This window comes from Pollachius pollachius (assembly GCF_949987615.1).
Source record: "Pollachius pollachius genome assembly, chromosome: 9".
In the NCBI taxonomy this organism is placed as follows: domain Eukaryota; kingdom Metazoa; phylum Chordata; class Actinopteri; order Gadiformes; family Gadidae; genus Pollachius; species Pollachius pollachius.
Window position 1 is genome coordinate 764,306 of NC_136942.1, and position 16,506 is coordinate 780,811.

Below are 16,506 nucleotides of genomic sequence, written 5' to 3' on the forward strand. Positions count from 1 at the left end.
GATAATAGCCTTTCATCAACGTTCAGACACCATGACCAACAAAAAGACAATTGAATGACCACACACACACACACACACACAAAAATTGCTGTGTCTCAACTATGGCCATTAGTGAACAATGGTGTGTGAAACATGCTGTCGACTCAACATGATGAGTTTTAATTCATTTTTTAAGAATCAGGTCGCCCAGAAATGGAAGTTGAGGCGCAGTGATCCGTGTTCATGTAGTACCAAAAAAAAGAAATCTAATTACGAAACTGAGACCAAGACTCCTTTGCTCTTGTGAATACTAAACATGTTTTTAGATGGACATTGTATCATGGATCTATTCAATTTAATAATTACTCACAATGAGCATTTGACTAATATCCAAAGCTAAACGACCCAGAGAGGTATGCCTTAAAGAGATAGTACTGTTAATCACAGACAGTAGTTGTACTTTTATTATCCCCCCCCTGGGAAATGACTCTGTTGGAGCACAACCAGAGAATGAGACTACACAAGAAACTCACAGTAGAAAACATAAGCCAAGTGGGCATGGTAAAAATAAAAATAACGTACATATTCTCATGTAAAACATTCAAATAAATGGATGGATGGCTAAGAAATACCGCAGCATATCTTCTATCATATCTATTTTATCATTTCTTTATTGCTAGTCAAGCTTTTAATCAACGTGCACCTACAAAGAACTGCACCCCCTCCAAAACCAAGCCTTCAAACAAGAAGGAAAACTTTGAGAGATGCCAGCGGGAGACGGAGAGGATAGCTTCAGAAGAGGCACACACTGGGAGTTTTAAATAGACTGGATTTATTGCCATCTCTTCTAGCCTCCATCAGCCACTCAAAGCACGCACATCCCGTTTATACTTCCCATCAGTGACTCACACACACGTTGATTCAAATGTTCACCAACACACATATTTACTGACACACACGTTCAACACACACGTTCACTGACACACATGTTCACCAACACACACAGTGACTGACACACATGTTGACTGACCCACACGTTCACCAACACACACGTTGACTGACACACATTTTCCCCAGCAAGCGTTGACTGACACACATGTTCAATGACACACACGGTAAGTAAAACACACTAACTGACACACTTGTTGCTGCACACACAAGTTCAATGACACACTTTCACTGTCACACGTTGACTGGCACACATTGACAGAGACTTTGACTGGCACAGACATTCACAGGCCAACCTGCAGAATGAATGCAGCTTCTCAGCACCAGATAGCCTAAAGTCTTATAGCCGGTAGAAGCCTCAATGCTCTCAGCCTATAGGAATAGAGAGGACGACCGGTAGTATGTTTCCAGCTGCCAGCAATCAGCCAAAGCAACGCCTGCTCATCCAATGTTTAATTCAAGGGAACTGGCAGACAAAATGGTTTCTGATACATGCAAGTGAGTGAGTGAACACCAATGCATATGTGAATTAGGAAGAGAACTTCTCAGGATTTGACAGGGTTTGGAAATGGCTATATGTTTTATGTCCCCTAAATGCTGGCTGAAACTACTTTTACTTCAAAGCACCAGAGAGCTAAATGAACAAGGCCAGTTCAAGTTCAAGTTTGATTAGAGCTTAGGATTTTGATTGTGTTGAAAGACAGAGATTATTTACCAATAAGGCAAACAATTGGCAAATGATTATCCAGTTTTATGGCAGTGGCGATGCTGGGATAAAAAAAGATCAACCTAACCCCTGTTCATCTTGAAAAGAGGATAACCGAGAGAGAGGGAGATAGAGAAAGAGAGAAAGAGAAAGAGAAAGAGCGAGAGCGAGAGCGAGAGAGAGAGAGAGAGAGAGATACAGAGATTATAGATGTGTATCAGATAGCTCAAACCACAACAATAAAAGTAGCATCAAATTCTGAGACTCAATCGATCTGCTGTGACTGCTGGGCCCACAAGCTGAAAAGTCAACAACCACAAGTCATTTTGAGCAACTTTACATTTAAAACATACCCTCTGCTTTGGCTGTTTAGAATTCAGTTAATATATCACCAATACTGTGGGTTCTGCAGGGCTTATAGTTATCTTTGTAAAACGACAAAATCCTTCACAATCTTTGCATGTTGTCATTGGCTTTAAGTAAACTAACTGTAGTGCTGTACTATGCATACCAATTCATGGCATCTCTCTCTCTCTCTCTCTCTCTCTCTCTCTCTCTCTCTCTCTCTCTCTCTCTCTCTCTCTCTCTCTCTCTCTCTCTCTCTCTCTCTCTCTCTCTCTCTCTCTCTCTCTCTCTCTCTCTCTCTCTCTCTCTCTCTCTCTCTCTCTCTAACACACAAAGCACTCTGATGCATTATTTGCATTCTGCACGAGTCTCCCTCTCCTTAACATCAGGTGAATGTCGTAAGCGATGTCATTGCACAAATTCATGAGAAGCAGCTCGACGCAGCGCGACTAGAGGTTGGGTTGCTGTCAGACGCAGGCCTGCCATCACCAGCCAGCCAGTACTGTTCTAAACGACCCCTAAGGGCTAACCCTGTGACCAAGCCCCCCGCCTCCTGATGGGTGAAGTGAGAGGAGATAACAGAGACCACTATGATATCTCAAGCGCGTTAGACACGCTGCTATCTGGAGATCAGGAGCGTCCTATCCTCGTTAAACCTTAAAAAAATGAACCTTTTGTCAACTGAAAGGAGATTTTCAAACGTTCCCTTGTAGGAAGCGACCGGCTCTGGGAAACAACCATGCTTTCAAGGTCATGATTCACTCTGGACTCAAAGATAAAACTGCACAACAACTCGACTTGGTTAAAGGGACTTAGTTAGTCAGTTCTTACAACTGTTCGCAGTTCTATTCTTAGCTACTCGTGAAAGCTGGCCAGCAGATGTGAGGATGCCGATATGAGAGAGGCAATTTAACTTTCGTGGGAGTGATGTTCATAGAAGCGTTGAACGCAAATCAAATCAATGGGTTTTAAATGTTAATCATAGAAAGTTAATCAACAGCCCATCAGCCAATCAAAACCCAGTATTTCACCCAGCAGGGTGGGATGGTTGAGGCTGTTCCCAAACTTTGTTCAGCCAGACGGTGCACCCTGTGAAGATTGACGTCAAACGAGTGCCAACGTAAACTACGGCACAGCCGAGCTAAACACCGCCCAGCTGCATCTTAAAGCTCTGCTCAAACCATGGCTACCGTTCACCATCTGCCTGAAGGAGATGAGGCTTTGAGAGGCAAACACATTATCCACAACAGAATAGACCACCACAATCATCTTGGAAGACAACGTGATGCCATCCCAAACACGGCACAGAAAGGGCCAAACGGAAGACGTCACAGAGCAGAAACTAACTCCTCTAATGTCCCTTATCTAAATGACGTAGGAAAAGCATTCACAGGCCCACATGATAGGAGACCCACTAACACTGAAGACTGAAAATACAGGAAGCTAGAACGACTCTGAGCTCAATGTGAAACGCCTTGAGAAGGACCTCATAGTAGGGCTTCCTTAGGCAGCTGACCAACCGATGTGAATGGCCTATGTAAGATGCTACAAAAATTGTAGAAAAAAAAAAAAAGTCCCATAACTCGTAGCTCTGACATAAAATGACAACATATTTATGAGAGTGTGCTTTTTAGTTTGGCATCGCAGCCATGCACAACAGCTCCAGTGAGTTGACAGGTCGTGCAGAACAAAATGGTTCTCAGTTTATCAAATGTGTCGCACACGCACACAAAATATTTGATACGATTACAAATGAATGTTTTTTGGGGGTGATGGGACCCACAAAGAGTGACCCTAAACACTGAATAGACGTAATCCTTATCTGAAGTATCCAACATGAATAATGAATACATTATCCTATGTGTTCATTATTCATTCACCTAAACTATATTATTTATTAAGTGTAATAATATCCTGTACAATACAGGGATCTCTTGAAGTTAGCACTCATCATGGCAATGCCAGACACACGCATCTAGAGAAATACTGGAAAAGATATTTGGTGGATGAGCTGACAACTCAACTTACTGACAACTCATTGGATTTGTCACCTTTGCAAAACAGAGACATATTGCACTTGCAAGAAAATGATAATTTGGTGTCGTGCTGGGCAATAATAACTATTACAGTCATAATATTAATATTATCCTCATTAAAAGAAAATATTGATTTGTGATACCCAGTTTTATAAATTGCAGTGAGATAACTCTGATACCGAATGTCCATGTACTTAAATCTAACGACCATGTCATTAGAATAGTGTGTTGAGAAGTGTGTTCTCAATTCCTCTCATTTTTATTCTTAAAAAGCATGCTGTGATAATAATCCTGTAAGACTCAACCAGCCTCGCAGCATTTGGCGTGTTTATGCCATTGTGCATCAGAGCAAGTTCTGGAGAAGTGTGTGTGGATCAGTGGGACCCCGATCCCTAGTGTTGCCAGATTGCGGCACAATCTGTGATAGACTGTGTGGGGGGGGAAGTCATTTGTCTGCTCAAATAAGGGTTTCCGGAAACACCGATCTCGCCAGACTATGAACTATGAGCCGATTTTCCGTTAAACTATTTCAAACACCAACACTGCCTAGTTTACTTTGGATATTAGAGATAATGTTCATATTTGTAACTGTTTTGAATAGCACAATTGAAATGCCATTTGCTTATTTAAGCATTTGATGTCCGTCGTCAAATTGCTAGCGGGGAAAGACTCACTTCCATTAAGAGCTATACATACAGTACACAACAATAACCTCACTTACAATGACTTCACCATGTGCTATACCCAGTCAGCCACGTAAAATAAACACTCATTTCATTAATTTCAAAATTGCAGGGAGAAATAAAAAAATGAATAATAATTTCCGGTAAATCCGGAAAGCGGTGATGGATCAGGTGACAGCAACGCACGGACGGTCCAAACCTCTGGAACCCAGCGACGTGGTGAGCGGGAAGGGATTATAAAGGGCTCTCGAAAAACCTCAGCTCTTGTTGAAGCTTTGGTTGCCGTGGCAGCTGAACGGAAGCTGCAAGGTCAACGTGTGCCTCTGGCCTTTGGGTAATAGGATGTTGGGAGCGTGAAAGTGTGTGCGTGAAAGTGTGTGTGTGTGTGTGTGTGTGTGTGTGTGTGTGTGTGTGTGTGTGTGTGTGCGTGCCCGCAGCAGGTCTGAGCAGAGATTCTCGGGAGAGGTGTTTCTCTCACACAGGCTGGCCGATGCCACGGTTCTGCAGGGAGAAGTCCTCTTGGACGTCGACAAAGGGGAGAACCAGAGAGCACAGCTTCCCGAGCTGCTGCCTCACAGCACAGCTTTGTGCTACGTCGGGATAATCCAAAAGGGGGCAAAGAGCAGACCCTTACCTTATCCTGCTCTTCAATAGGATGCATCTGAATTCAGTGGATGACGCTTTGGATAAAACTGAAGCGTCAGCTTAACGACTAATTGGAAAATAGATGAATGCTCCTCTGTCAGTCCCTCCAGAAAAATGCGGCGTTTTTTTGTGATTGTTGCGGCCAAAAATCCTTGATTATGCGGCAGGTTTTCTTAAAAAATGCGATGAAATATGCGGCATATTTATGCAATTGTATGCGATGAAATTGCGGGAACTTGCCAGAATTGCGGGAATTTGCGAAAAAATGCAGCTTTTCGATGACGTTCACGTCGCGTAATTACGTCACTTCATAACGTTCCCATGGCAACAGGGGGAAATGGCTGCTCTTGTGTAAAGTGAACGCAACATTTTTCAACTTTCTGCTAAGATATATGTGACTTTTTTGCAACGAAAATGCGGGGATTATGAAATCATGCAAGCCCCGCATATTTTGCGCGGAAATCGGCAATTTATGCGGTGAAAGTGCGGCATATTTGAAAAAAATGTGGCCCCCGCATGAATATACAGACTGGCTGATTATGCGTTGAATTATGCGATCGCATAATCGCGTTTTTCTGGAGGGACTGCTCTGTGTGTGTAGTGGTAGGAATTTAGTTGAATGACTTAGTTACTTTTAACAAAAGTCATTAAATCATAGAGAACAGATTTAAAAGGCTCTTGCAGAAAATGGAAAAGTAACAATGAATCAACCAAGAGATTTATTTTATCAGCTGTTGTGATTCAACCATTTTTGGGTTACGGTTGGTTAGTCAGTTATCACCTAAATCAGTCATCGTCACTCATTAGTTGGTTGGTTTTTTTGAACAATCAAGAAATAAATCATGCAACATTTTTTAAAAATGGCGAGGAGCAACTTGTGCTAATAGTTTTTAAATTATCTACTTTTGACTTTTACTTAAGTTTTCTTTGTACCAATACTTTCTCAGTCCTCCTTCCACCCCTGCCTCCAAAAGCTATGCTTTTGTTGTTAAGTTGACGGCTGTTTTTCCAAATTGAACCCTGGGCTTGCAGCAACAATTTGAATATTTCAGTTCATCTGTGCAGTTTCTCTCTGGGTGAGCATCAATTAAGGTTTCCTTTCTTTTGGAAGATTGCAGGCGTTTCACACGGACCTCATTTTTATGCATTTCCTCACATTTTTCACTTCTTCACAAGGAGTTGTTACTTCTTCGTTAACTTTTTGCTTAAATTAAAATCCCACTCCTCGTTAAAAATGTCCTTCGTTTTTCATGGAAATTGTTCTACTTGTATTTTTTAGGTATCTACCTTCCATTGCCTTCTTGTACAGAACTGTACACACACACACACACACACATTTACCCGCACATGCACAGACACTCACACACACACACCATTGATTAAAGCGCTCTCTCCATGAGCGGTGACAGGCGAAACAGCACATGCCATCCAGAACTAGTGTTGATGTCAGTCAACAGAACAGACCCCATGGCACACAGGGACGCACACACACACACACACACACACACACACACACACACACACACTGGCACTTATGAATGCAAAGGGCGATAGTAAGGAGAAGAGAGAGAGAGAGAGTTCTAAGAGAATATTTGATACATGTAACATACATACATAGATGTTGTGGTGGTTGACTTTTAAGCCTGAAATTATAAGGCTTGAAAAAACATGCAGTCATGCTTTCACAATTTCCTGTGTTCCCTTCCTTAAGTTGGCCGCTGAATATTCAGTCATTGTATATAAAATTGGGAACACTGAACCTGGAAATCCACCAATTCAATTAAACTATTTCTACTTTTTCCCAATCATTGTGGACATAAAGAGCTCTGGTCCTAACCTTAACCTATAGGCCTAGGTGTTTTTATACATTTAAACAAATGTTTTGGATTCATGTTGATATCATTGTAGAATTTGTTTACATTACTGCATCTGAACATTCAAACAAGTCCAAATAAGTATAGAAAATTGAACTTGTGCTCACATATAACTACTTAGATAATAATTAGGTAGTAATTTAACACAATGTCTGACAATATTCTTTGCAAGTGGCTACCAGATCCTCTCCTCTCCTTCAATCCCTGGAATCTATCCTAAATAAGGTTTTCCTTCACACGGCAAAGTCTCTCATTTGAATCCCTATGTATAGGGAATACTGCTCATGAGGCAAAAGTGAGATCCCCATGGGAGAGCAGTCTTCTGCTCATTAGGAAGCAGTATGAATCCCCGTGCATACAGCCAGATGCTCTTGAGGAAGCAGCCTGCTCCATCGTGGTATGACGGAATGACGGCCTGGTATTCAGGACATGGAAGATGTCCATTGCGTTGTTGATTTTGTTCATTTCATATGGTATGACGAAGGGATCATAAGACTTAAGAGCAGAACCACACGATGGGTTTGAACGTAGCACAATATTGTACCTTCTGGTTATTATCTAATACCAGCATACCCACTGCAACATGGACAAGTATATTTTCATGATTTAATTAAAAATAATCAATTAATATTTGCAATTCTTATGTTGAAAGCATCACACTAAAAGAGTGCAATACTGGGAACGGAAGTCAGAGTGCACAAAATATTTAATATTCAAACGAGAGAAATGACCCCGTCATCCTGTTCTGACATTCTGAGATGGCTCTTCTACATCCTGGTTGAGTGAGACAAAGACCTTCCCCTCTAAGGACGTCCAAATAAGGACCTTTAAATATAACAAGGGTCACACCATATGATGTACATTCTGGGACATAAAAAGTCAAATCTATCATAACTACCTCAAAAATTGTTTGACTGGACTTTGAAAACAATAAGACTCAGAAGTAGAAATCTTTTTCATAATATACTTTGTGCAAGATAGTTGCACTTATTTTCCAGAATTGTAATCAATAATAAACATTGTGAGAAGAGCTGGGCAGAGCCCCCTCTGTGTTAACTTTTCCTAGTTTGGTTGGAATGTGAAAAGGTGATTGAAGACCGGAGCGTCATTGAGCAGCCTCATCCCGACGATCTCACGACAGTTCCTGACAAATTGAATCATTATTTATATGTAGCTGACACTGGACCAAAAAACTAAAAGGCCATGTCACCTCAACAACCCAACACAGACGCACACACACGCACACACGCACGCATGCACGCACAGATAGCAATGTGACCTTTCCTACCAGACTTTATCTCCCAACACTACTTCACTACTTTGATTTGATTCCAATACGTTCATCCTGTTAATTTTGGCTCTGTTTCTTATCAGCAAAAGGCATCAGTGTAAATCCCCCACAGGATCTGAGTCCAAGAATCCACTTTATTAGTATAGCACTTCATCACAATCACAGTCTGGAGAGGCTCCACAGTCCAGCACGACGTCTGAACAGACTGTCATCCAGGCACGAAGAAATACCCTAAAACAAGTACAACAGGGAACAAGGCTTTACACAGAGAGATCGTAAAGCGCCGTTTAGTGAACAGGGAAACTGAGACGAATCCATTCTCCATGTTACGACCGTGTCAATGTGCAGCCATGGCTTGGATTCTGAACATGGACCCTGAGCGGAAGCAGCCCACTGCAGGCCTTTTCCCCTTCAGCAGCACCCTGCCACAGACGGGGAGGGCCGTGGTGGATTGAAAGCGACTGCCAGGAGCGTAGCCAGAAGGTCCGATGCTGAGTGGGCTAAAGTGGAGAACTATTGTATGGACAATGTGAATTAAGCTGCAGCACCTTTGGCCCCCATTGGCATGGACGCAGCGTAATGGTCTATCGACCGTCCCTACCCAGAGCCATACTATTGGAAGGCTCTTTGAGGGCCCTCCTCGGTCGCAATGAAAATGCTATCCATGGTTATTATTTAACAACAGTTTCTGATCGTTTTGCTCCCTCTCCTCTTTATTTCACATCAACCATTCTCAGGCTAAAATGGACGTAGATGAATCCCCCCCCCCCGGTGAGATAGCAGGAGCTGCTTGATCCAATTGGCAACACACCATGCCGGCACAAACACAATGGCTTCCCGGGACTCGAATAGAAAGAAGCTTGGTGTGAAGCCTAATGTTGCGGTCCATTCCTCAGCATTAGAGACACAGATACAGAGACGGAGATAGAGAAAGAGAAAGAAGTAAAGATAAGGAGAAAGGTAGAGAGAGAAAGCAAAGCGAAGGGTTGATAGAGACAGAGGAGGAGAAAGGTAGAGAGCAAAAGAGAAATAAAGAGGTGAAGTCAATTTGAAAAATCTGTAATGAGAAATGAGACGACGAAACACCGCGACAAAGAGTATTAACCCAAAGGTGAGCTGATCAATACGTTAATCATAAAGTTAAATGAGGAGAGTCCATGCTCTCTGTTCCGCATTAATTGTTTAATGTTTCGGCTTAATGAAGTGCCACTCTCATCCCAAAAGCAAACATTGTACTCTGCGGTTGGATATTGTTGCTTTTGTTGAATTCTGCGATTCCCCATTATTCGGTTTTGATCAGCCTGAGTGGTTTAGACCTACAGAAAGCCTTTTATGAAAATACAAATAAGAGACCCAAATTTGTTCCTATTGCCTGCAGTTGAAACCCATTCTGTGTAGAAATCCATTATGCCACGTGGATATTTCATGGCATTTTTAATAGGACTCTGGATAAAGCAATACGGGGGTGGTGGGAGTTACGGAGAGGTTTCATTTCCATTCACATCAGCCACAACACCGCCGGCCTCACCAATTTAAGAGCAGAGAAAGCCTCCCTTACGGGCGTCGTGTTTGCTCACACAACCGTATCCTCTTCATCTGCGCATGGCTCCATGCTATGTTCAATTCATGATAAATAATTAAGCAAATGCAACTTTCTGGTCTGACGGAAGCATGGTGACTCGCACCCGGGTTGGAAAAAAGCCTTTTTCTCGTGCGTTTGTGTGGTAGGAAGACACACCATTGGGAAGCGGTTATTTTGCCGCTCTTGTTCTGCTTTGGGTTACACTTGGAGAAGGGAGGGGATGGATGTCGCTGAGTGGCGCCTGGAGACTCTGAGGGTTGTTGGAAGTTCCAGCTGGGTGCTGTCAGTCACTCAGTGCCTGCAGGCCTTCCAGAGGACGGGCGCTGCCAGTGTGAGTGCTCTTACCGGAAGCAACAGTGTGAGTAGTTTTACTGCTGTCCGCGGCGTGTTCTCTGCTGTCAGAGGCCTTTAGAGCTGGGCTGCAGCGCGATGGATGGAAGGACCCTTTCACAGGCTGTTCGCAACCGTCGGAGGGAGTTGCAGAAAGAAAGAGGGAGAGAATGTTTATTCGGTTTCGTGAGATTGTGCCTGACAGCATCTCGAAAAAAAAAAAAATAAAAAAAATAAATATATATATATATATATATATATATATATATATATATATATATATATATATATATATATATATATATATATATATATATATATATATATATATATAACGTTGGGAGGAGTGTGTTTTTTCCAAGTCATTCAAAAGGCTCCTTTTTCAGGTAGAGCCGGGGATTTGAACACACACTCAAGGTAAACTCACAAGGCCAAACACACCCAGCGATAAAACGACACTATTCAACACATTCTATACCGACGGTATCCAACTTCCATGCGGCGCCGGCATCGGACGACTATAAAACCACAGGGTGCGAGCGACTCCAGCGGGACGGAAAACGTTTTTGCAAAATTCCACCGTGTGCTGATTTTTTCAACAACCGCTCTGAATGTTCGATGTGGAATCTCCTCCACGTGGAACGCTTTCTCCCCTTTCCTCGTCATTGAGGAAACGGAGGAAGCATCTCATAATGTTATTCAAATAATGGCTCATTTCGGTCTCTAGCTATGGTCATCCATATAATAAAAGAAAAATTAGGCGTGGAGGCCGATTTCACACCACTTGGATCCATAATCGTGATGTAAAAGGGCATGACGCTAATCGCAATTTGAACCACGCGGACTGGATCGTCCCACTGACCAACCACGAGCCCACAGCATCCTGCTCACTACGGAGAACTAGATCAGCCCGTGGTCATGGTCATCGCCAGTTCGCCAGCCAGCCACTGTCATTGTAGAGACGTAGTTGGCGGTTATAAACCTCTCTTTGTCTCTCCTAAGCTGCAGGTGGACCTGGGTAATGTAGTTCCTCCATGGCTAATGGCGTTCCTCTATGGGTAATGTACTTAACTTTGAAAGCCCAATGTACAAGACGGGGCTGCTCAGACCACCTTCTCTCCATTAGCAGTTCTAGTCGAGCTTGGCTGGAAGTCTGGCTCAGCGTCCGACGTGTTGCAGACGAATTGCTCTCTCTCTCTCCAACTCTCACCCCAGCTCGCTCTCTCACCCTGTCACAAGCTCTCATTCTCGACAGTTCTTGATGGTTGGAATGGTGAGGATGCTTGGAAAAGGAATTATATGTTCTCTCCCCCTCTCTCTCTCCCTCTCTCTCTCTCTCTCTCTAGATTGTCTTTGCAGCCGTGATGAAACTGACAAACCGCCCGTCGTGATGAATATGCAGGAAACAGAATACTTTTTGGTGTCACAGTCTGACTTTGAGAGCAAAACAGTGCCCTCTAGCAGTGTTGACGGTTGGACCGTCTACATTTACAACCAGGAGAGACGCAGGCGAGAGCTCTGTGTAACAAACGATCTTAACTAATGTAGAAAACGATGAAAAACAAAGCATCCGTAGCCAACAGTAAACAAATTCAAACGTCCGTGTCCACACACAAACACACACACGCCGTAGTATTGCAAAGAGGCGTTGTAAAGTGAGGGCACATGAGGTCACGTTAGCCCGTCACTCTTGTGTGGCTGCACCTCCCCGCTCCCCGTCCCAGGCTGTGGTATTTACTCAGTGCTTCAGACTGAGGAGCAGAGCGAGGCTGGCCTGGGCCGCTCCGCCTGCAGGAGCATCCTAATCCTCCTTCAGTCAGACTATGCCTCTGTAATCTCCGGCTTGCTCCTTGTACTCCCTTTTCCCTCCGCCTATAAAAGTCCATCTGTCACATTCTGTCTTTTCGTCTTGCACTGCACTGATCCTCAGAGCTGTCTGTCTTTCTATTAACCGTCTGTCTGTCTGTCTATTAACCGTCTGTCTTTCTATTCACCGTTCGTATGTCTTTCTATTATCCGTCCTACCTTCCTCCCTGCCTGTGTTTCTGTCTGCCTACCGGTGCACGTGATTTAGACTTGACAGGTCATACCTTGAGTGTGAAATCATTGTTTTGTTATTGATCTCCAAACCATTCAGACACATTAAGTGGCTCACAGGTTGTGGATAATGTGTTGCTTGTGTATGTGTGTGTGTGTCTGTGGGTGTATGCCTCACATGCATGCGTTTGCATGCAAGTGCGTCTGTTTGTGTGCAATAGTATCTGTCCCACTGAACAAGGGGTGTGTGTGTGTGTGTGTGTGTGTGTGTGTGTGTGTGTGTGTGTGTGTGTGTGTGTGTGTGTGTGTGTGTGTGTGTGTGTGTGTGTGTGTGTGTGTGTGTGTGTGTGTGTATTGTGGACCTTTTCGGTGCACCTAGAATCACGTCCTCCTCCTGCTCAGACAACAGGGTAGAGCGGGAACACAATGAACCGTTTCAGCCGAGGACAATGAGACACACAACAATGGCAGCGGACCAAAGAAAGATACACTGGTATTTTCAACATTTTCCCCAGAGTTAAATCCAAAATAATAACACCTAAACAAAGCCGCCTGAGCGAGCCAAACGAGGCGGGATTTAGCGGTGCCCGCCTAACCTGTGTTTGGTTGCATCATTAGCCTCAGCTAATGTATGAGACCTACATGAGGGGACACATGAAGGAGAGAACTGGCCAAGAGGATTTGACAAAGGGGCACCGAAGTAATGACAGCTTAATGTGGTGTCACTTGGGGTCTTTCTGTAATTGTGGTTTGTTCGTGTGTGTGTGTGTGTGTGTGTGTGTGTGTGTGTGTGTGTGTGTGTGTGTGTGTGTGTGTGTGTGTGTGTGTGTGTGTGTGTGTGTGTGTGTGTGTGTGTGTGTGTGTGTGTGTGTGTGTGTGTGTGTGTGTGTGTGCGCGTGTGTGATATTTGATCAAAAAGATGCTGTTACTATGCTCACACTTAATTTCACATCAAACCCATCGAAGGGTAAAATTCATGTTCTCCAGTGCTGCAGAAGATGAACACAGCAGCCCTAGGCTTACTCAGTGTTCTAGCTCATCATCTGGGAGAAATCTTCATAAGGCATACAGCACACACACACACACACACACACACTCTGTCCTACTCATTAATATTTGGTGGACGCATCTTGCAACACCGTGAGGGTATGGGGCTTATCATGGTCCCCAGAGGGAATCAAACCCCAGACCCTTGCAGTGTTTTACTGCGCAGGCCAGTTGAACGATGCAGGACCGATATCATTACATTCCCATACGACTGCAATCGTGGCGACGCTCCCTTGAATAGAGGCCCGCTGTGAGACGTGCGATAGTGCGTGCCGCCTTGTATACACGGTAAAGGGTTCGAGGTAGGCTGAGGTGCCACAGCTGTTCCGCAGTATTTCTGCTTGGTCTAGTCCGGACGACCAGAGCAGAACGCCACAGATGGGTGTACCCATGTCGATGGAGACAGAGGTTCATTTCACACTGAGCTAAAAGACACGATGCAAGACCTTTGCATATAGTGTGTCACAGCTGAGTGACGAGTGTGAGAGGCAGAAGCAGAGAGAGCGAGAGAGAGAGCGAGGGAGGAGGGGGGGGAGAGAAAGAGAGAAAAGGGAGCGATAGAGGAAGGCCAAACTTCCGTAGTTTGTAGGCCCAACTCGCCTCCTATATCCCAGTGTGAAGACGCCTCTCAAAGCCCCATTTGCCTTCCACTCTCCCTTTGCACTCGCCACCAGAAAACTTGGCCAGTTGTCAAAGTCAGCTGCAGCCACAGCTAATGGTAGATTTGTTAGCACGAATTCAGCGAATGAGAGGGAGGGAGGGAGGGAGAGAAATCCTGGGGAGTAAACACAGCCATCCCAGCCCGGCCAGCAAGTGTGCATAGCGGAGAGACACAGGGAGTCTAGGAGATGAGAGACAAAAGTGCAATATACACCAAACTAACCACCAGAGAGGAACTACAGGGGGAGAGTGAAGGGGAGGAACAAGCATCAACAACACTCAAGCAGACAGCGAGAAAGACAGAGAGAGAGACCAAAGACGAGAGAGAGATATTAGGAAGAAGCTGGGAGAGACATCAGGGAGAATACAAAAAAGAGCGATCAGTAAGAGAAAGCCAGAGAGAGAGAGAGAGAGAGAGAGAGAGAGAGAGAGAGAGAGAGATCAATTCGACAGAGAGAGATGGACAAAGAAAGGAAGATTCTTGCAGGGATGCCCCTCTCCCCCCCATGGTTACTTTGAGGCTCAGAGAGGCTCACAGGTAGCTGCAGGTAACAGAGAGACGTCTCACCGTCTGTTGCAGGTCAGGGATTCCTATGCGGATGACGACAGTGTTCCCGGTGGGTTCCTCCATGGGTCCTCCTAGCGCGCTCGGGTTCCTCCGCTCTTCTGCACCGGGACGCAAAGCCGGAACGCCGTGGGGAACGGGACTACCGCCGCCTCCGCCTCCAACACCACCGCCACCACCGCTGCTGCTCCTGCTGCTCCTGCTGCCGTCCTTTCCCCGGGTGGCGGTCCTGCCCCGCCGGCTGGCTGTGCACGCTGCCTGTGTGTCGGGAGCCGGCTCAGCGGGAGCGTGCGCGCGTGCGTGCGTGTGGAGCGTGTGTGCGTGGCGCGCCGGCTGCAGCGTACTGGAGGGGTGGTGCTGCCAGGGCGGGCTGGGCGGCTCATGGTTGCCGACTGCCGGACGCAAAGGCATGCTCTGTGTGTGGAGAGGGCTTGCTCCGTCTCTCTCTCTCACACACACACTCTCTCTCTCTCTCTCGCTCTCTCTCTCTCTCCTCGCTCTCGTGTTCTCCCTCGCTCGCTCACACCAACAGATGCACACCGTTGGCTCCCGCTACGCACACACGGCGCTTGCAGCGTTCATCACTCGCCTGTGAAAAGGAGAGAGAGAGAGAGAGAGAGCGAGAGAGAGAGAGCGAGAGAGAGAGAGAGAGAGAGCGCGAGAGAGAGAGAGAGAGAGAGAGAGAGAGAGAGAGAGAGAAGGAGGGCAATAGGGAATTATAGAGAGAGAAAAGGGAAAGAGAAAGAGGTGGATGAGTGAAATATTAAACAGAATATAAACATCAAGGGAAGTCGCCAGTCGCCACTTAAATGAGCTGGAAAGATAGTGCAGTGTGAAATAGTTTTACTCTAATGAGATTTGCACCAAAAATACTCCTATAAAGGCAATAAATGCTGTGCATAATCGCCAGCAGAATATTAAAAGAGATAGGGTTTGTGTTGAAATGCGTGTCTCAATTAGAATTATCGTGATCCTTCACAACGGACGGAATGAACTCATGGGCAATTCATAGTTCATCTTTCTCTACCAGTTACGCATTCGGTTTGCTGGAAGCTTTGTAGTGGTGGGCAAAGCAATCAGCAATTCTGTTTCAAAATGCTTTGCTGTCACGCCACGTCATAGCAGCAGGGGAGTTAGCAAGAGGTATGATCAATCCCCTCTCTCCCTCGCTCTCTCGTTCTCTCTCCATACTCAGTGTTCACCTATCAAATGTTCAAGGAATTGTACAATTAAAATACATTTTAATGTCAATTCAAGTCCAAATTATACTGTGCATGGTCAAATCTGAAGCCTGGTTCCCTATGTGTGTGTGGAGGGTGAAACTCATACACAACTTTGCAATTGAGAGGTTCCCTGATTTTCACATCCAGATCCAACGCATTCTCACTTTGACGTCATCAAAAAATCGACGCTAACCCTAACCACTACTACCCTAACCCTAACCTGTTTCAGTGCCAAATCAAATAACCAATCGGAGGAGAAAAAAAGATTTGCGGGAGCGCTTTCCCTGGGCGTCAGATATCGCCGTGGCGGGATTTGAAAGGGAGCTGAGACCCCCTTGCGTCGAATGGAGACGCACAAGGACACCCTTTGCGTCAGCAGCTAACGCCAAAAGCCCCAAAAAGTGTAGATTTTTGACAAACTCGGAGTGAGACTCGGAGTGTTGCCAGATCAGTGGACCCTATGTGCATGGGTCATTATAATACGAATCATGTGGACCAATCGTGTGTAGACTCCCAGGCTTGAAATTTTATGTTAGGGTTACATTCTCTGAATCA

The 16,506-nt window shown here is 45.0% G+C and overlaps 1 protein-coding gene across 1 annotated transcript in view; it reads right to left on the reverse strand.

The window, feature by feature from the left end:
* shank3a (SH3 and multiple ankyrin repeat domains 3a) overlaps window positions 1-14,845 on the reverse strand; it is a gene marked incomplete at its 3' end in the record, with an annotated part of 146,709 nt that extends 131,864 nt beyond the window's left edge. The window contains exon 1 of the mRNA XM_079743386.1: window positions 14,732-14,845. Coding sequence (XP_079599512.1) covers window positions 14,732-14,794 — 63 coding nt within the window. The 5' untranslated portion in view covers window positions 14,795-14,845. The remainder of the gene's footprint in view (window positions 1-14,731) is intronic.
* Window positions 14,846-16,506: the final 1,661 nt, after the last annotated feature.